The 21,995-nt window shown below is 47.6% G+C and overlaps 1 protein-coding gene across 7 annotated transcripts in view; it reads left to right on the top strand.

Moving 5' to 3' along the window:
• The window catches only part of IQSEC2 (IQ motif and Sec7 domain ArfGEF 2), a 1,791,459-nt gene that overhangs the window by 1,649,501 nt on the left and 119,963 nt on the right, over positions 1 to 21,995 (top strand). For all 7 annotated transcript variants that reach the window (XM_069645245.1, XM_069645244.1, XM_069645249.1 and 4 more), the window contains one exon: positions 1,840 to 1,939. In XM_069645245.1, the coding sequence (XP_069501346.1) occupies positions 1,840 to 1,939 (100 nt within the window). The remainder of the gene's footprint in view (positions 1 to 1,839; positions 1,940 to 21,995) is intronic.

Below are 21,995 nucleotides of genomic sequence, written 5' to 3' on the forward strand. Positions count from 1 at the left end.
TTGTTCCACTTGATACAAACATTAAGGCCACAACTTATACTGTATTTAAATATAATATAGATTTCTGTCCTAGTTTCGACAGACAATGATATATATCACTGCTTCTTGGGTTTGGACTAATGTGTTGTAAAGCAAATCATTCGGTCTCATTTTCTCTGAGCGAGAGCCTCTCCTCGTGGCAGTCTCTTGAATGGTCTTCCCAGTGCAAATTTCAGGGGTTTTGTTCCCCGAAAGGTAAACTCAATTGTTCCCAGACTTCTTGAAGCAAGCGTTGTAGCTTCTCATGAAGAGTGGACCAGTTTACGCTGCGTTGACAGCTTCCTAGGGATCCTGGCTTCACAACCTGTGTGCCCAAACTTTCTCAGCTTCCGACCTCCCCATTTGCCCCTCTGCAGTGAACTCCCTCTTCGCTGCTTTGCCATTGGATCGTTCCTCCTCGAAGGCAGTCCTAGCTTCAGTTGGACCCTACTTGTACCTTATTACACTGTATATGTACTGGGCTTTCTCTACGGACGTTCTTTATTTCCCTATTGTGGGTCTCCAACATTCTACACTCACACACAGTCTTTTTGGGGTATCTTATAATTGTCCCCTTCTCCCACCCAAAGGTCTGGGATTCTTCTATTTCCAACCTCTTTAGGTTCTCCCTTTCCAACTCCTTCCCCCCTTTTGATCTTCTCCCCCTCTACCTCCTTCCTATACCTGACCACTTTAGTTACTTCCTCAACCTCCTCTGAATAACCTCCTCCTAAAACTTCCCACATTACCATCCCTTCCTCACTCCCCCCTTCCAGTCCAGGATGTCTTTTTTATCCTCCTCCCTCTGCCATGCAATCTCCTTTATATCTTTGCTATGCCTATTTGTATCACTCCTCTCTTCAACTTCCTCAATATCTCATTCAATCACCTTCTTATTACTCTCCTCTACAGTCTCCTTAAGTTCTCCTCTTCCACCCCCTTATAACTCTTCTCCACTCTTTGATCTCTTCTGCACGCTCCTCTATCTCATAACCAACCACTCATTCCCCAAGTCTTGATTCTCCTCCTCCTGCTTTTCCCCAACCTCCTCAAATATAACCCTGCAGAAGTGAGATGGCTTTTAAAATGACATATTTCTGCTCTCCTTGGCCATGAAAACTTGGGGCTGTTTTAGTGAGTGATTTCCTAAGGGTCCACAAATTAATTGATTTGTGGACTTGCCAGCGAGTCCACAGACTTCACCAACTCCAGAAGTGCCATTTATTTTATTTCTGGGGTCCAGGTACTTAGTATAACTTCTATGCACCCTGTAAAACTCCCTATGTATGCGGCCTGTTACTAGGGGTTTAAGAGGGCCACTGGAGCAGTTGCAGAAATATTGGTATGGTATCTTAAAGGGGCCTACACCTAATTGATCCTAGGGCTAGGTCTGAACCCTGGGTACCTTGGTATCCCCCTGTGGTCCTTCAGGTCAGTGACATGGGTGGTGAGCATTGTCACAGAGGGTAACAGGAGGGCTGCCTTCTTTCCACCCAAAGGGATTATGGGACTTGTAGTCCTCATGTTACCGGTCCCTGCTATGCAATGGTGTTGCAGTGTGGTACTCCAGGGGTTCCCCGGGCAACCTCCACCATGGTGAGAAAACCATCCTGGAGTCTAGGTTGCCCTCGGCCTCTAGGGCCACCACATTACCGAATCTCATTGCCAAACAGGAAACTTTGTCACACCCATGACAAAAAACACACAATGAAAGTGGCCTTTGAATTCTCTGTGCCTCAATGACATTTTGACCTTTAACCTCATAATCTGGCTATAGCTTGTAACCTCAGTTTCATTCTTCTCCCACCTCCTCTTGGACAGGTAACCAAGATTTTCCAGAAGAAGAAGATTTTGGTGACCTACAGTTTCCGGCAGTCTTTCCCCCTTGTGGACATGCAGATGCAGCTGTTTCAGAATTCCTGTGAGTAATGACAATATATGGGGTAGCATTTTGACCAATTTAGATTTTCAGCATCAACCTCTGTTAAACCCAAAAATACATCTTCCTGCATTGTGTGTGCATGTGTACTGATGCTTCAGTTTGTGCACATGGACATGCACAGGACTACTATTGGTTCATACAGTGAATTTCTATCGACTCGTTGTTTTTCATACGTACCACTGCTCAATCTGTTAGTTCGTGTGCCTCCATTCTTTAAGGTATTCCCACGGAAATACTAAGAGTGCACCTTTTAAGTGTAAGAGTTTATGTAGGACTAGAAAAATAAAGCCCATATCTCCCCCCACATCAAGATGAATCCAGCTCAAAGGCAGAACTATAGCTATGACTATGAATCCTTGCTCCCAATAGCCCAGTGGTCAAGCTATTGAGCAGGCAAAGATAAGTAAGCTAGACCACTGAGCACAGAAATGAAACAATAAACTGTCCAGACAATCCTACTACGAAGAAAGAATAAGTATTTCATAAGGCTAAAAGCCACACATGAAAGAATATCACAACTAGAACCCATAGAAATCTTCCGATCTCTGTAATATAACATGTACTCATGTACCAATAATACAAATAAAAAACAGTAGGAATGTTGATGATGCTGGGATGCATGATGAAGCATAGCATTGCAGTTATGAATGGAACACTTGGCAAAAATCTAATTACATTTGAATGCAAAAAAGCTATACCTGATTTTAAAAAAAGCGTTAAGCCGGCTGAGACCGTGCCTATGGCAGATCGATGTGTAGCCGATTCCCTGGTGAAGAATTTTACATTCAGTCCCAGAATTCTGTATGTGCAACAATGGAGACGTGTTCTTGGTGCTTGATTTGTTTCTACCTGTTGCTCTTCACTGCCTCACAGGTGTATTTGTATTTATTATTTGTCAAACTTAAATTCTTCTTGTCAGTCTCTTGAAAAACCCTCGATATTCAATGCTAGTGGGAATGATGTGTCAGTGTCAAGTTCCAAAAAGTACAGCAGCTAAATTCTGCATGCAGGCATCAGCTCACATGGCTGAGGGCTCCTATCTTGGCAAAGGGTCCTTATTGCCAGGACACTCCTGTTGTGTTCGGGAGCAAATCTGCTGACCGCTGTGTCACCTTGAATGTGGAAGGTTGGCTTGACAGTCTGTCTGGCAATCATACCAGTTCTTCATTCAATGCAGTTGGCTTGATTAAGCTTATGCAGTTGGTTTGGAGGAAGCCTTTTTCTGCCATGTCCTTTCCCTGCGAGGTATCCTCCCTGTGAGAACTTTGTATATCCTTTTAAGACTGGCTGTCCTGAGACAGTTTTGGAGTCCCTATATTGCACTCTTGCAAGTAGAATTGTAATAGTTTGCAACTCTGCATTAAGTATTCGAAATGGGACAGGTCAAGGGGAGCCTCAGGATTATTCAAATTACCCAATCAAAGAGGCACTTTCTTTTCTGGCTCACCCAACTTGGGATAATGCATATTGGCCACTCTGGCAAGGGAGTGAAGACTTGGTACAGTCTGTGCTGACCGACTCTTTCCACCTAAGTTAGGGTCTGTCCACTTCATATGAAAATACAGATTTTCTCCTAAAGGTGCCAACCACAATATTTCCTGCCAGTTCCAAACTGACATACAAAGTCCATGCTATGAAGCAGGCCACTTAACCACTTTGTCCAAACTTCTTCTCCTCTACAGCAAAACAACCACTCAGATATTTTGATGACTAGAATGAAATTCCTAGCAGAAGGGCTATATGTGTCTTCCACAAGCTCTTTCATCAGAGTATGCTTCTAGGTCGCAAGTGAGTCCTAGGCCCATGGAAATATTGTGGGGACATATTTGCCAAGGTATTCCACAAGTCGTTTCCAAGACAACATCAATACACAAATTGCTAAATAAGCCAGGCAGATGGCGGGAGGAGGGCATAACCGGCACAACTCCGGGGAATATTTACCTCCTATATCTTAAGCATGCACGCATTCATATACTATCTGAATTAGTAGTGTCTGGAGAGATGGGCAACTAATTATTAGCTTACACAATATTCTATTTTAGGGCATGCTTCATAGTCAAACGTACTCATTATCTGACATCACCTCTCCAGTGTAGTAAGTTCCGCTCAGATAGGTGTCCATTAAGGATATAGGTCTGGGTCATTCATGTCAGTTCCAGTCGAAAGAATAGTCCCAGATGGCAAAACAAAATCAGCCAAATTAAAATTATAACATCAAAGAAACCACTCTCAAGCCTTAAGGTTGGTGTATGGCTGGGAAAATAAAAAGAAAATATGATTGTATGGGACAAGATGTTAGGAAGAGGAAGGAGAGTGGAATCCCAACAGGCAGGTGTATGTCTTCATGTCTATTGATTGCAATATGCTGGTCACCTTGTACTTCCTAAACTTTAAATGTAATGGTGGTTGTAGTATTGGTCCTGTTTTAAGATCTTATTTCCCCCCTCTTTTTGCATGATTTTTTCCCTCCCACCTGACCCTTTTGGGGACTTTTTTCATTATATTTATTGTACTGCCTGTATTGGTTTCTCTATGCCCTATATTTAGGATCTTACAGGAAGTTAGTCTGCATCGATCATTTTATGTTTGTTTGTTTAATCATTTATAATGCACACCAGACCCAGAGGTATCAGGGCGCAACAGTTACAGGATTATGCAAGGCTTCAGTACAGGTGTTACAGTGTGTAGACAGGGTGGTACAGATAACAGATGTGGATACATCAATAATATAGAGTAACATGCAGCAAAGATATTATATACACTTTATATACAGAGTATAGTTCAAGTAGGTGCAGTAGAGAAAGTGTGCCTAGGCGGGTCTTACTGATCTGTAGATTTAAGCCAGTTAATGTAATTAAGTCTGAAATTCGGGTAAGGTTGCTGTTCTCTGAGGAGGTGTGGCAAGGAGTTCCAGAGTTGGGCCACTTTGACGGGGGAAGCTACAACCACCAACTTTGGAAAGCTTAAATCTTGGCACGGTGAGGCAATTAGTGAGGGATAGTCTCATGGGTCTGGTAGATGTTCTCCTATGGAATCTATCCGTAAGGTAGCTGGGGGTGGCATTATTTAATGCTTTGTAGGTGAGGGATGCCGTTTTTAGGAGGATTTTATTGTAGGTTGAGAGCTAATTTTTGTGGCGCCTGATGGCCGATATCTGTGATCTTCTTGCCATGCCGAGTGCCTCTCTTAGGGCATTGTTTTGGAGGATTTGTATCCTCTGGATGATTGATTTGTTGGCGCTAATGTATAAGGCGTTACAATAGTCCAACCTAGAGAGTACGAGGGCTCTGGCTAAGATCATGCAGTTATCATCAGACAGGAATGGTTTACCAGTTCTGATAAGCTTACATGTGTAAGCAGTGGCAGAGGCCAAGGAGTTCACTTGTTTAGTGAAGGAGAGTGTGGAGTCAAGGTAAATCCCCAGATTTTTCACCTCCTTGGCCACCTTGATAAGGTTACCGTCAATTAAGAAGGATGAGTACTCCTAGCCTAGTTTCTTAAAGTTGGTTGGTGTACCCAAAATGATAAACTCAGTTTTATCATCATTCAGGCAAAGACCATGGGCCTCATTACGAGAATGGAGGTAATGAAAAAAGGAAGGTGGAATGGTAATAGCGGCATCGTTAACGGGTCCGGGGCATTCTGACCCGACAACCCGTCAATACCGGCACCGCCCGTACCGTGCCCCCTCATACCAGCATGGGCGCGTACATGCGCCCTTCGGGGAGCAAATACCGGCATGCCGGTAATAGGAGGACATCACAACCCACGCGGACATGCAAATACCGGCATCCCGAAGGCGGTAATCAGGGGCTGCACGATGCCGGCCATGCAGGCATCGCGGACCACCCACAAACAGCAATCAGCTATCAAGCCAACTGCCATAGGTGCACACAATCACCAAAGGTGCACTCAATGGAGCCTGGCCCAGCATAAAAGGAGTACACCCATACACCACACCCCTTCCTACACCAAAATGCTACCTACCACTAGCTGTTGAAATCATGGCGCTGGAGGACATGCCTATACTGCTACAATTACAGCAACAACAGCAACTACAACAACAACAGGCAGCACAGAGGAGACGCAGGAGGAGAAGGACGGTGAGACAGGCCCAGCAATTACCACCAGTACAGCCAGTAGTCCCTCGTTGGCAGCCACCAATCCCTCGCATCAGACCCAGTCCATTCAATCTAACCCCTGAGCAGATACACACCCTGTATCGGTTGGACAGGGACAACATCAACACCATAGTGGACATGATAGGCAACGACATTGCCAGCCTCATAGAAATACGCACAGCCATCCCCCCGCTACTAAAGGTGGTGTCTGTGCTCCACTTCCTGGCCACAGGCACCTACCAGCACACAGTGGGCCAGCTGCATGGCATTTCACAACCACTATTTTCACGCATGCTGACCCAAGTGCTGGATGCCCTCCTGAAGCACGCTAGCACACACATATCCCTACCATGGACTGCCCAGGAGATAGCCAACACCAAAGTAGGCTTCCATACACTGGCAGGCATGCCCAATTGTGTTGTTGCCCTCGACTGCACCCATGTAGAATTGGTAGTCCCCCATGCCGTAGAGGCGGTGTACCGCAATCGCAAGCAATACCACTCAATAAATGTGCAGATGGTATGTGACTCCAGCAAGATCATCACACATTGCTGTGCCCAATTTCCCGGATCAACACATGATGCCATGGTGCTGCGTAACTCCACGCTACCCTGTTACATGGAGCAGCATGCTGGACCACGTACCTGGCTGCTTGGTGAGTTGCCTGAGTGGGCAATGGCAGTGCATTGGGGTAGGGATGTGTTGTGATGCGTACCCTACCTGGCTGGGAATGGGGGGTGGAGGGGATGCATACCCCACCTGGGTGGGAATGGGGGGGATGCATACCCCACCTGGGTGGGAATGGGGGGGTAGATGCATACATCACCTGGGTGTGAATGGGAGGGGATGCATACCCCACCTGGGTGGGAATGGGGTGGGGGATGCATACACCACCTGGGTGGGAATGGGGGGGATGCATACCCCACCTGGGTGGGAATGGACGGTGATTGGAGAATGCACGCTGAACTAATGACACCTGACCTGAACCCCCCAAACCCAACAGGACACATCATTGGCACACATCTGACCATTAACGCATAACAATTACCACATGTAAGACGCAGAACCTGACCACCATGTGTATGTCAAGCAATGCATGACTAAACAGGATTGCAACTGTGCCAATGTGTCCATGCACAGTGTAGTATACACAGCATAAATGGGAGGCTAAACATTGTCGTACAACCACAGTACATCCCCCTCAGCATGCATCATTTCACCCTGCATCATCTATTGAACGCCATCCAGACTACCACAGCTCATAGCAGTATAGTATGCATCTAGATGACATTCGTGCATACGTACAGGGACATGTGCATGTCCACACCAAATAGCTGCGGTCATGACTGTGATTCCTGAAGGTGGCAGCTTAGAGTGACACACACCTATTTGTATTTGCTGGCAGGTGATGGAGGATATCCCTTGAGGCCGTGGCTACTTACCCCTGTGCGGAACCCGCGGAACAGCCATGAAGAGGAGTACAATCGGGTACACACCCGTACCCGTGTAGTGATTGAGCAGACCTTTGGCCTGTTGAAGGCGCGGTTCCACTGCCTAAGCAGGTCTGGTGGAGCACTCCTTTATAGGCCTGAGAAGGTGGCAAAGATCACCATGGCCTGTGTCATGCTGCACAACATGTGCGTCCGGAGAAATGTACCACTGCCACCTGACATTGACATGCATGCACCAGGTAAGGATGATGAGGATGGAGACGGAGGGGAAGCAGCACCCCTGCCAGTACGTGATGCACAGGATGGCCATGCAATACGCCAATCACTGATTCACGAATACCTCTGACCCACAGGGACTTTGACAGACATGTGTCAGTGACACACCGGGTCCATGTGGAGATGCACACAGTGAATGTTGGGATTTGGGCACTGAACACCGTCATACAATAAATGGATACACACGAAATGAACAATGTCCAGCCATTGTTTTTTCTCACAACGGGTGTATTGGTTCAAACTGCAAAAATGTGACAATCCCCCCAGCCCCCCAGAGAACTCCCGAACCCCCCCAGTGAACTCCCAAACCCCCCAGTTAACTCCAACCCCCCCCCAATGAACTCCCCCAAATGCTCCCATCGACCCCCAACAACATGTGTCCCACTCCCATTGTCCACCCACACTACTTGCGGGACTTTTTGCTCTCTGGGGGCTGAATTTCGGTGTGCCTTGCACTCCTTCTGGTAGGACGCACAGGGCTGGTGGGGACTGAGAAAGCAGGTGTGGTGGCTGATGAGGAGTCTGTGGGGATTTCCAAGGCTGCTGCATAGTACCTGGGTTATGGCCCACAGACAGTCCCTCATCAGCACTGCCGAGGCATTCACTGCGGCTGTGTTGGCTGTAATGGCCGCTGTGGTCCCTGCTATGGCAGTGGCTATTCCCCGCCTGGTGTCCTCGCCATCCGCTATGTATTGCCGCAGGAGCTCCAACATCGACTCCTGTCGGGCCTCCACCCTCGCCAGCCGTGACACGAGGGTGTTGGTGGGAGCAGGAGTGGTGGCGGGTGCTCTCACGGGGCCTGCATTTTCACTGCTGTCCTCCGGGAAGGGGCTCAGGTTCGAATCATGCAGGCATGGATCAGCACTGCTGTAGGTGGGTGAGGGCTGAGTTTGGGGTGGGAGGGTAGACACAGGCCTTGGGGTGGGTGGACATGTCACTTCCGTGACTCCATCCTGGTCCCCATTCTAGTCCAAGTCATCTTCAGTGGTGGCCAGTGCTACTAGGGACTCCCCTTCCACTGGTGTGGGTGTGGGCTGCTGGGTCTCGAGTGTGTCAGGCACACTGGCTGAAGGTGTTGTCAGCAGTGTCTCGGCTGTGTCAGGCACACTGGCTGTAGGTGTGGCCTGCTTGGCTGCCTCGGAGGCGGTGGTGGTGGTAGCCCTTTTCTGTGTACGGGACGTGGATGCCCTCGCAGTGGTGTCTTGGCTGGCATCTTCTCCATCGGTGCCTGGGGGGGTAGAAGAGATGCAGGGCATCAGTGATGGTGTTACATGCCAGAAGCATACTATGGTGCTGCACATTATTCATTTAATCATACATTCATGTCTTACATGTGTGTCACACAGGGTAGTATGAGGGGGCATTTTGGCATTTGCTGCATGGCAGGTGGCATGCCGTTGATTTCGGGTTTGTGTGATGTATTACATGGGCACGGTCCATGTGTGTTGGTTATGGGATTGGCACGCAGCATGCATTTCTGTCTGGCAGGGTTTGGCCCGCCATCTGGACTTGGATGTGCTCATGTGGGTGTTGGGACATGCATTGCCTTGCCTAGACTCTCTTCCACATCACTTGTGGTACGTTATGGTTTCCCCTACTGGGATCTGCAGGGTCACTCACCTCCTTCTGGTGATGATGCCGCACCCGTCTCCATCTCCCCAAATCCCTCGATGGACTCTGGATTAATGAAGGTGCTTGCGGTCCCCTCCCAGGTGGTCATTTTGGCTGGAGAGTGGGGACCCCCGCCTGTGGCCATGTCCTCCCTCCTGTTGCTTGCCATGATGTTACGGACCCTCAGGCGGAGGTCATCTCACCTCTTCCTGCAGTCCTTGACACTACGTGGGGTGGTTCCTACAGCTGACACCTTATGGGCTACCTTCTGCCAGATGTCCTTCTTCTGCTGCTGCACCTCACGCTTCAGGTTCTGGGATTTGATGACATCTGCATGTGCAGCAAGGGTGTCCGCTAGCATATTTAATTCAGCGTCGGAAAAGCGCTGTTTCCGCAGCTGGGGGTGGTCTTCCGGGTTGCCTTGGACATTATGGAAGTATTGCCACAGAGCTCTCCAGGAAACAACTGGTGGTTTGGGAGGATTGCGATGGATTGTGTTTTTAAAGATGGCCGCTGGCCCATTTCCCGTTCCGACGCGATGTTATTTCCGGGTCCGGTATTACAAGCACGGTATTAGCATGTTGGTATTACCGGGTCGGTATTTAGGGGTTCCTCCTAGGTGGTGGCGGTATCGGCGGGTCCCGTGATGGTGCTATCGGGGGGTTGGAGGGCCTTTTGCGGCATGCCAGTATGGCCATTACCGGCATGGGGGTTCGCGCGTGCTTGCGCACTCGTAATCATACGCTATTAGCGGCGTCATACGAGCACGGACCCGCTCGTTCCGCCATTCCTGGTAATGACCCCGTTTTTACTGCGCTACTCGTAATGAGGCCCCATGAGTTGCCACCCATGCCTGAATGATGAGATACACTGTATTCATCAAGGCCGAGTCCTTGGCGTGATCCCCAGAAAGTGGGAAGAGAATCTGAGTATCGTCTGCACAGTTAGTGTAGGCGATACCCAGATGGGTCAAGATCGTCGAAGAGGGGCTTGGTGAATATATTGTATAGAGTAGGGAAAACACAAGAGCCCTGTGGGACCCCGCAAGTGATGGGGATAGGGTCTGCCACTGCAGAGGGGGAGAACACTGTCATAGTCCTGTCACCTAGGAAGGACTCAATCCATCGAATGGCCTCTTCGGAAAAGTGGGCAGCTGAGTCTAGGTGATTGCGTAAGACCTTGTGGTCCACAAGATCAAATGCAGCCGACAGGTCGAGCAGTAAGAGGAGAGGGCTGTTTTTCCTTTGTCTCTTAGCTCGTCTACCTGTGACTTCAGGTCGATAAGGGCAGTCTCAGTTCCCTGTTGGGGTCGGAAGCCTGACTGTCGGCCCCCTAGCAGTTTCTGGGCTTCCAGGAATTTTTGAATTTGAAGGTAGGCAACCTTGTCGAGAATTTTTAATAAAAAAGGAACTGTTGTGATGGGACGGTAATTGGTAGGTATAAGTGGGTCAAGAGTTTGCTTTTTTAGCAAAGGGAGTACCCAGGATTGTGTGAGGTTAGTGAGGATGATGCCAGAAGCGAATGAGGCATTGATGAGTTTGGAGATAAAGGGGGCCATATCTCTTGCTGCGTCTTTTATGAGCTGGGCTGGGCAGAGGTCCCGTGGCAATTGGAAGGCTTGAGTGAGCGAATAACTTTTTCTACCACGGGAATAGTTGTTTTGGAGAAGTTAAAGCAGATCCTTGGGTCGAGCGGAGTGTCCTTACGAGGAGGGTCAAGGGGCATATTATTAGGCTGGGAGTTAAGTGATGCTTTTTTCAGAGCTATTTTTTTCTGGAGGGTAACAACTTTATTAGCGAGTGCCTGTTGTATGTTTGAGCACAAGGTTTTATCTTTAGTGCAGATGTCAGGAGTGGGAATCGGGGACTCTAGTTGCTTAAGGATGGTGAATAATTCCTTCATACTAGAGTTGGCATTGGAAATGTGTTTGTTTTACGAATTGCATTTGGCCAGGCAGATTTCTTTTTTGTATTGGGAGGACATTTCTGTTAATTTGGTTCTGTTGGCTTCTGAGGGGAGTAATCTCCAGGAGGTTTCACAGCTCCTCTTTAGTTGTCGTGGGTCTTTTAACTGTGGGATGTACCGTTTGTTCAAATGCGTTTTGGACTTGCTAGATCTAAGTTTGAGAGGTGCAATGATATCGAGAGAGGTTTGCGTAATTTTATTGAACTCATTGAAGTGTACTTGGATCTAGGTTGTCGGCGAGCGAGTTAAGGGTGGGAAGCATAGCAGGGATCACTTTGTTCACTGTGATGCTCTTTTTATTTCTAGTAAGGCAGTAGCGTGGGGCGGTGGGGGTAACTGGAGGAGGTGGTCTAGAAGTTGCGAGTGCAAAGGACAAGAGGAAATGGTCAGTCCAAAGTTGTGGAACAATGGAAGTGATGTTGGGGGAGCAATTATAGTCTGCCACCCAGTCAAGGGTTCTCCCTTTGTTATGGGTGGGATCATAAACTTTTTGGGATAGTCCAAGTTCGGTCAAGATGTTGGAAGTAGTTGTGGCATGTTTATCTAAAGGGTCGTTGAAGCCCAGGATAAAGTCATCTAAGAGTAGTAGCTGCGAGGTGGTTTTAAGGTTGTTGGAGAGTTAGGTATAGATGTCCTCCTTGAATAACCCAATAGGGCCGGGCGGTCTATAGATTAAGTGAATGATGAGGGTCTGGGAATTGACTAGCGGAAGTTTGACTGTTAGGGCTTTGCAGGACTGGTAGTTTTGGGCGGGAGATTTGGCGATAATAGCAATACCTCTGCCTTGAGCATTGTCTCTGTCCTGTTTAAGTATTATGTAATCGTCAGGGACTGCGAACGGTAACGTGGGCCCTGCTGCTTCATGCCGCCCTGACTTTGTAATAGCGAGAAAGTCCAGGTTGTCTACCAGTATCAAGTTGGAAATTTCAGCAGCGTTTGCAATTACTGATCTGGCATTTATTAGGGGTCCTTTCAGGGAGTTGGTGACAATGGAAGGATTGGTCGTTGGGTGTGCTTTCTTAGGTTTATATTCCTGACTGTGCTTGGTGGTGGTATAAGGATCTAGGCTGGAGGTGGTAGGGTTATCTCTGATAGCCATCTGGCTGATTGAGAGGTTAGTTTTCTTGTTTGCCATGGGCAAGGATCTGGTGAGTGGCTCGTAGAGTTTGGTTATTCTGGCATAGAGTCTGGAGTTCCTGCAGTCTCGGGTGAATGGATTGCTAGGGAGTAAGCTAGGTGTGGCATAGTTCACTTGGCCAATGATGGGTAGGTCTGTCGACATTGTAATCGTCCTAGAATGGACTTGCATGTCAGTGAGAGGTGCACTAAATACACTAGGAGGTTTAGAGTGAGTATTGTGCTAATGACACAGGGGTTGTGTACTGTGGTGAGCATGTTATGCTAAGGAATAACAGTAGTGGAGAGATAGTTAATAACCGCAAGTAAGTAGGCTAGTTCAACATTAGCTGTGCATTGGCATTCAAAGTTGAGATAGGTTAGTCTAGTAATACAGGCAGTAACGTTATGCAAATAGGCTAGTTCAACATTGCCTAAGATCTGGCATCACAGTTGTGAAGGATAGTTTACCAGTACTGGCAATGACAATAATTCAATGGGCTGGTTCAACTTTGGCTAAGGTCTGGCATCACAGTCATGAGGACTAGTTTAATATTACAAACATTAATAGTGATAAGGTATGCTAGTCCAACATTAGCTAGGATCTGGCAATCGGCAATGCACGCTGCGGTGGAGTATGGCGGTAGGCTGATCTGGCAATCGGCAATGCACGCTGCGGTGTAGTATGGCGGTAGGCTTGCCTAACAGTACTGGCAAGTGGGCTGATCCTGTTTGTCTGGTGTAGTGGATCAGCAATATAGGCTAGACTCAGTGTTGTAGTGAGTGACTTAGACTAACAGTGTGAATAAGAGCAGCGAGTAGGTAGGCTGGTTAAGATTAGCTATGGTAGAGAATTGTCTATGTGGACAAGAGCCGGATGCTGTAAGAGGCTCGTCTAGCAATATAGTCAGGAGCACAGTTCTGTGTTAGTCCAGCATTAACTAAGTTAGAGATCAGTGGTCTAAACAGTTAGGCGCGTAGTCAAACATCTATTGGCTATACTGTATTTAAAGCATGCATATTCATAGGGCAATCACAACTAGATAGACATCATGATACAGTAGGTAGTGCAACCTTTTCTTTTGTTTTGCTGGTGGGTTTCCAGTACTACTTGTAGATTTGTTGCAAACGCTTTGGCTTAATTGTCAAGAAAAAAGCTGCAACAGTGTTCATCGTCATCAGTTTTTTCCACAATGAAACAGGCACAATAGGACTTTCTTATCTTTCAATGTATTTTCTATCTCATTGGTTAAATCTGCTGGGTTTCCCTACGTTCAAGGAGCTGTCTGTGAAACATGTAAGGATGCCGTCAGCGATTAAACCCGACCAAGTTGGGAACAAGCCCTTTCTTTATTTTTGTATTTAGTTAGCACTCATGTTAATCAGTGTGTTTAGGGAGATGTTCAATAGCATAATTTTCTGATAACTATTGAAACTAGCCTGATCGTTCTCTGAGACCATAATGGTAGCATGCATCAGTGAACCTGGGAGATTTTCTTTAGCTAAACATCAAGTATACAGTTTAGTGGGAAAGGGCACTAAAATGCCTGCAATGGCTTGTACATTTCAGCTGAAAAGTCTTCTGGGCATGTTGATGTTTTAAGACTTAATTGTTGTTAGTGCAAAATTCCATTGCACCCTAATTCTTTGAGTCCCCTAAACATTTTGCTGGCTCCCATGGTTTTTCAACAATCTTTTTTTGGCTAGAGGAACCTCTACTGAAGTCCACGTGTCACTGCAACTCTTTTTCTGGAGTGATGCTCTTTGTAGCCCATAACACTATCAGGGGCCAGATTATCAAAGATTTACACTGGTGCTAAAAAGTTAGCAAATGCTTTGATACTACAAAATGGTGCAATCAGATTTTTCAATTTTTTAAAAATGTTATTTTTATTAATTTTCACAACATTAACATACCAACCTTCTGATCCCCCCACAGTTACCCCCGCCAGGGAGATCTCAAGTGTTACATAGCAGTTCTTATCCATCTTATTTTTGTTTCACAATATGTCCAATATTCTTAGTCTGTGTGGGCACCATTGCCGGATACAGTCACTATAATGGAATGTTAAAACATTTCCCCAGTCTTGTTTAAAAATCGCCTGATCACCCTGTATCGTATAGGTTTCCCACTCTAATGCCACACCTTTTGTAACCATTCCAACTCCATTGGTGTTTGCCTATGTTTCCAGCTATGTGATACAGTCAGCCAAGCTGCTACAATAAGTATGATATAGCCTCTCAATTGCCTCTTGGTGTACAGTTCATTGCCTGGGACCCATAAGCCGCATAGCCATATTTGTATATCTATGTTGTGTGCTCCTGGAAATATCCTGTTCATCAGTGTTTTTTTTTCAAATTCAGCTTTATTGTCATTTGCATGAACATAACAGAAACAAGGCTACACAGCCACATTGCAAATCACCACAGTTCAAACATCCCAAAAGTAGCAACTTAACAGTCCCACGGGATGTGTTTTAACTGAAAATAACCCCCCACCCCCACCCCCTCCCATCCTCCTAGCTCCCCCATCCCTTTCTTGATCCAGCCAATTCTCCACTCTTAGTCCCATATTGTACCGTTCTCAGTATTTTTGTTGCAGATAATCATATTTCAATTCCAGTTCCGGTATAGTTTCTCCTCATTTCCATCACTCTGGAGTCATCCTCCCCACCAATTCCTATTCCCCTTCTAGGTTTCTGTTGCCCTGTTGTATGTATGCAGAACAGAAGTCCGACCATTCTGCCTCCATCGATTCGTGATCCCGATGGAGGGCCGCTGTTATTCGTTCCATCACGTGTATATTTCGGTCTACCTTAATCCATTCCCTCCTCCCTGGCAACTGAACTCCCTTCCAACATGTTGCCAAGTACGCCCTTCCCGCCAGGAGAAGGCTGTGTACCATACGCGGCACCCGAATATATTCTCCCTCTCTTTCGTCCTACCCGTAGAGGACTAGCATGGGAGCCTTCACTCTTATTAACCCCATCCAGTTCCCTGATCAGCTCAAAACCTCATCCCTATAGGACTAGACCTCCCGGCATCCCCACCACATATGCCAATAATCGACTCACTCCACATTCATGCCAGCACAACAGGCTCCCATCCTGATACATTCTTGATAGCTTAATCGGGTCATATTGCCATCTGTATAATAGCTTTTTGGCGTGTAGTTTATATTGACAGGAAACAGATGTTTTGAAGGCCCCCGCAACACATCCCTAGCCACATTTGCGGGTCCAGTTCCATCCCCATGTCCCTTTCCCATTTCATCCTCAACCCATCCACCGACCCCATTTTCGTGTCCAAGAGATGGTCAGCTCCTTCCATTTTCCCAAGTCTTTCTCCAGGGCTGTCATCAAGGAGGGAAGTTGGCCTCATACAAACCCTCAGGCTCTCTTGTAACATTGATACTGAGATATCTCAGAGACCCCATGTTGACTTCCATGCCCAATGGGTGAAAGCGTCCCAGATCATTGTCCTTACTTCTATCCAGGGGAAACAGTACCGACTTTTCCTTATTAATTTGAAAGCCTGCCAGGTGCCCGTACTCCTTAAACTGCTCCACCGCTGCTGGGACCGGTGTCAATGGATTTACCAGATGGAGGAGCATATCATCCGCATACAATCCTACATTATACAACTTCTCACCCACCCTATCCCCTCAATTCTACCATCCTCTCTCAACCTGTTGGCATGTGGTTCCAATGATAGTACAAATAAAGTCGGTGAGAGTGGGCACCCCTGCCTTGGCCCTCTTTCCAAGTTAATCCACTGTGAGTATCCCCCATTCACAGGCACTCGTGCCCTGGGGAAGAGTAGAGCGCCATGATGCCCTTTATGAGACCCTTACTTACCCCAAACTTAATTAGTACTGAATTCAAAAAGTCCCACTCCACCCTGTCAAAGGCCTTCTCTGCATCTACGGATAGAAGCGTGGGATCGACCTCCCAGAACCTGCACCTCATTAATGAAATGTAGCATCTTCCTCATGGTGTCGGCCCCTTGCCTCCCTTTCACAAACCCCACCTGGTCAGAATAGACCAGTCTCAGCAAGTATCCCTCCAGCCTTGCAATTAGTACTCTGCTATAAATTTTGCCGTCTATATTTAAGAGAGAAATCGGACGATAAGAGCCACACGCCCGGGGTTCTTTCCCCTCCTTCGGTATCACCATGATTAGAGCCCATGTAAAAGAGTCTGGCACTTTCCCTGTAGTCAGAATGTCATTAAACAATGTCGTTAGGTTGGGGAGCAGAGCCGGAAGAAAGGATGTGAAGTCGACTCCCCCCATAGCCTTACCTCACTTCAACCACCCAATTGCCTTCCTAATTTCATCCCCACTGATTGGAGCTTCCAGGCATTCTGATTCCGGCTTCATGTGCCGGGGGAGTTTGGAGGCTGCCAGATAGTTCCCAATTTCATCATTAACCGCTGTCCCTTCACTCCTGTAAAGCCCCTCATAAAATACTGCAAATGCTTCCTGGATGCCCTCAACCGAACTCTCGGAGGTCCTTCTCCTCCGCAACCCACCTCTCTGCCTGCTGACCCCTTAGCCTAGCTGCCAAGAGAGCATCCGCTTTGACTCCTTTCTCATAAAACCTCTGTTTCAAGAGTTGTAGGCTGCGGACTATCTTTCCTTTTTCAAGGATTCTCAATTCCTCCCTCACTCCCCTTGCCTCTTGGATGAGGTCCCCCCTTCCATCTGTAGTCAACTGCACCTGCTCCTCCATGACCCTTGTTTTGTCCCTCAGTCCTCTTTCTTTGAGGGTGCACTCCCTTTTTCTGTGACCCCCTTCTCTAATCAGTATTCGCCGCATCCCACACAATGTCCTTATGCACCTCCCGTGTCATTTAGTTAAAAAAAACTCTGTGATACTCTTCTCCATCTCTTCTCTAAAACATGGGTCCTTCCACAGAGACTCATTGCACCTCCGCTTCGAGCCCCTGGGGCAAAGGCCAGCCCAACCAATATCAACCAATACCATGTCATGATCAGACCAACTAATAGGATGGATGGCTGACCCCCGTGCAGATTCCCATAGGTCCCTAATATATATAGGTAATCTATTCTTGTGAAAGTTCCATGTGGGGCGGAATAAAAGGTGAACCCCCTGTCACGTGGGTGGAAGTACCGCTATATATCCTGCATCCCGTAGAGCTCCATCATCATTCCCATTTCCCTGTCCACCTGATTCTGTGGCTTCTGCTCCCCGGGGCACGCGGACTGTCGATCCATGCTGATATCGCTCCAGACATTGAAGTCTCCTCCCAGTATGAAGTGGCCCCCCCTCCCTCATTAATAATTTTTTCCAGGGTTCTCTGCAAGAAATTCAATGGACTTTGATTGGGAGCGTACATCATGGCAAATATGAACCTGAGTACCCGAATCAGACCCGAGATCAAAACCTACCTTCTCTCCACATCAGACCACACCTTCGTGACTTCCAGTCAGAGCCCCCTATGGACCAGAATCCCAACCTCAGCCTTCCTTGTTATCCCAGAGCCCCAGGATCCTCCGTTCTTCACCCCTCAAGTATTTTGTCTCCTGGAAGAATAGGACATCCATCCCTGATCTTCTAAATTCCCTCGCAGCCAGAGACCGCTTAGCCAAGGAGTTTAGCCCTTTCACATTTAGCGTGCGCACCCTCAGGCTGTCCCCCCCTATTACACCCACTGAGTCAGCCATACCGTAATCTTGTCTCCCACCTTGTTAACCGCCTGGGCGTGACCCTCCCTGTTGTGCCTTATGAGAACTGAAGTGTGCGTATATCAGTGTCGGATCAAGAAATTCCATAACCCCCATAACCCTCAAGAACCCACCCCCCTCATACTTTCCCCCTCCCCTTAGGCGCTCGGCCCCCACGAGATACTTTTACTAGAAGATTGCCGAACTACCAAACAGCCTGAAACCCAGGCCCCAACTCATGCCACCTCAATCCCCATTGCCCCCACTCATGCCCCTGACTTCAACTAGCGTTCAAAACGTACAGCCGTATACAGACCCGTTGATACCGAATAGCCCAGCTGCAATAATGAAATCCCAAAATCTGGTCCCCCAGGACCTTCACCCCCCCCTCCACCGGCCAACTCACCAACTGACCCATCAATCACTTCAATCAACTACGGCCGATATTTAACCTTGGCCAGTACTGTGTTCAGGGTGTGCCAGTCGGGGGGTATTCAGTTTCTGAAACTTCCTTGATCCAGCGACCTGCTTCCTTCGAGGGCCTTAATACGCCATTGTCTTTCCACTCCACCTTCACCTGTCAGGGATGGGAGGTAACCTGACCCACCTCCTCACCTCTGTAACCGGAGGGGGTGTGGGAGTCGGGCAGCCCATCTCCACGTCTCGGGACCGCCAAATCTCTGGTGTCGTCCCGCTGCTCTTCTCTCTTGTTTTTCTTTCGCGCTGGCAAGTGGGATAGCTGGATCTCCTCTTTGCTGGGCGCAATTTCTTCCAGGTTTTCGCCAAGTTGGAGCCCACCGGTTTGAATATCCACCTCGGGGTCTGCTCCTCACCTGGCGGGCTATAAGTGGGGGGCAAGTTCACTCCAAACAGCCTGGGTGACGGATCAGCGCCTTCATGCGACTGTCATCCGCACCCCCTGATGGCCTCCATTCATCTGTGTTTTTACCCCATTCCAGAATGGTTGGAGAACAGGCCAATCCCACCAAACATGGAAACAGTCTTCGTTAGCCATGCAGCCCCGCCAACAATATGGTGGAGTTGAGGGGGAACATCGTGTGGCTTGCCGGTGGGGTATAATGGCATTGAAACATTATTTCATACCACATTTCCCGTATTTGGATGGAACGTGTTCATTTTGGTATATTGTCCCAAAGATGTTCCCATTTTTCCTCTGCTGTGGTACTACTGAATGAATTCTCCCACCTCTTCATATATCGCCATTGTATCGTGCCTGGTTTTCATTAGGGAATTTATAGAGAGCTGGGACCGGTTTTCTCGATCCTGTGCAGGTTGTAATAAACAGCTCAAAAGGGGTTAGATGGCATGTGGCAGCTGCTTTGAGATTAGGGTCAGATGACCAGTGGCTTAGTTGGCAGTACCAGAGTCTGTTGCCCTTGGCAAGTCCCAAGGTCTGCTTTCATACTTCAACAATCTTATTTTTTGCCCCTGGAACATATCACGTATCTTTAGGCCGCTGCCTCTTTCCAGGCCGCAAAAGATCCTCACTCCATCCCCGGCGGAAATTGGGGATTATGAAATAATGGTATAAATGGGGATGGGATGATTCAGAGGGCTCCTTTTGCCACCACCTTGTCCCATATATTCGTCCACAGCTCCTCTATTTTGCTTATGCGATGGTCTATGTTCCTTTCCCATCCATAAAAGTCCTGATAGGGATGTTCCTGCTATCGCCATGTCTTGCCTTGCCCATGTTTTCTATGTGTCTCCCGTGGACCATTCCCTCATTACCCTGATTTGCACTGCCTCATAATATTTGCAGAAATGTGGTAGCCCCATTCCTCCCTTGTTGTCGTCAGGATATTCATTGCTAACCTGTGGGGTGTGTTCTGCCATACATATGTTGACACAATTTTATTAAGGGTTCTGAAAAAGGTTTTGGGTAATAGGATTGGGAGCACTTGAAAATAGTACAAAATATTTGGTAATACAAGCATCTTTACAGCTGTGATCCTCTCAGCCACGAAACCGATAGAGGGCTCCACCTCTGCAGTTCTGCCTTTATTTTGTGTAGGAGCTGGGGGTAATTAGCCCCATACAGTTGCCCTATTGATTTGGTTATAACTACCCCTAGATATGAGATCCTCGACTGTGCTACTTTACGCTGGGTAGGGCCCCTCGCAAGGTCCAGACTATCACAGTGGGCCATTAGTTTCAGTATTTCTGATTTTTGTGTGTTGATTTTGAATCCTGCTATTGCCCCAAACTCCTCCAGTTCTTTCTTAAGCGACGGGATCGACCTTTCTGGGTCTGAAATTGTGATAAGTATGTCGTCTGCAAATGCTATGGTTTTGTGCTCCTCCCCACTCATGTCGATCCCTTGAACCCGAGCCATCATCCGAAGCCTAGCTAACAGGGGTTCTGAATAAATGCCATATAGCAATGGGAGCAGTACACATCCCTGTTTAGTGCCCATTTTACGTTACTACTGTTGGAGAGAGCGCCATTTATAGCCAGTCGAATGGAGGGAATTTGGTAGTTAACGCACACCATCTCAAGATATTCAAACCCAAATCCCATATATTCCAGTGTGTGAAACAAAGACCATTCGACCCTGTGGAACGCTTTTTCCACGTCTAGTGAAATTAGCAGCGCAGACTGTTGTGTTATATTCGTCTTTTCTATCAAGTGACAGACTCTGCACACATTATTGTGCGTTTGTCTCGTTGGTATAAAGTCTGATTGATCAAGCCCTACGAGTTTTGGCATTAGTGTTGACAGTCTGTTAGGCAAGATCTTCGTATATATCTTAGCATCTAAGTTAATCAACGTATAGGCCTAAAAGAGCCAGGGTGTGTCAGGTCCTTGCCCTGTTTTGGGAACACCACCACCTTAGCTACATTTATTGTCCCCGTAATGTTCCATATTAACCTGAATGAGTTGTACAATCTAGTGAGCCAGTTCAGGAACTGATATGCAGAATGGAGAGGGTCTCCCACAAATAACAAATTCACTTAGGTCCTGACAAAGTCAGCCCACTAATCACATTCGAGGCAGCAGCACACAAAGGGTTTGGCAGCCAGGCAATCACAAAGACTGCTAATGAGATGGGCTGCTACTGATCCTGTAGTTGGTTCCATTCTCAAGGGTCCTCTATGTTAGGGAGCAGCAAAGCTTTTAACCTCCTCCCACTAATGTACTCTGTTTTCCATTGGTTGGCCTGTGACAAGCCCCAAGAGGGACCAGCGAAAATGGCTATGATATGATATTTTATTTGTATCGCGCTCATACACAAGTGTTTCAGAGTGCGACAAGGCAAGAGAGGGGAACAGAGGAGAACACACCACCGATCTTACTAGGCCTAGTGACATTGAGAACGTGCAAGTGCATGGGAAAGGGAAAGGGGAAAAGTGCATGGAAGGGGGAGAGTGGATCGTGCGGAGCAGAGGAGAACAGATAAATAATAATAAATAAATAGATCATCGAGGCAATAAACGGTGGTAGTGCAGCCAGCAAGTGGCAAGTGCTGTGTTTACGACAGCAGACTGGTTAGGTCTGATAATTACAGAAAAAGAGGAAAATGGGGGTGGTGAGGGACTGTATGGGTACAGATACAGTCCCCAGAGCAAGGGGTGGCCAGGAGGCAGTGCAGGAGGGTGGCAGGGTGGGCAGGTACCTGGGCCCAGGGGACAGAGGGTGGCCAGGTGCACAGTGCCAAGAGAGAGCAGATCAGCAGGGGAGAGGGGGAAGCAAAGGAAGAAGCAAAGAGGAAGTTCTTGAGGTGCTTCCGGAACCAGAGGTGGTTCTCCTCAAGTTTTAGAGTGGCAGGGAGGCTATTCGAGAGGG

This window comes from Ambystoma mexicanum, chromosome 2p (genome assembly GCF_040938575.1).
Source record: "Ambystoma mexicanum isolate Mex_15411 chromosome 2p, UKY_AmexF1_1, whole genome shotgun sequence".
Taxonomy (NCBI): domain Eukaryota; kingdom Metazoa; phylum Chordata; class Amphibia; order Caudata; family Ambystomatidae; genus Ambystoma; species Ambystoma mexicanum.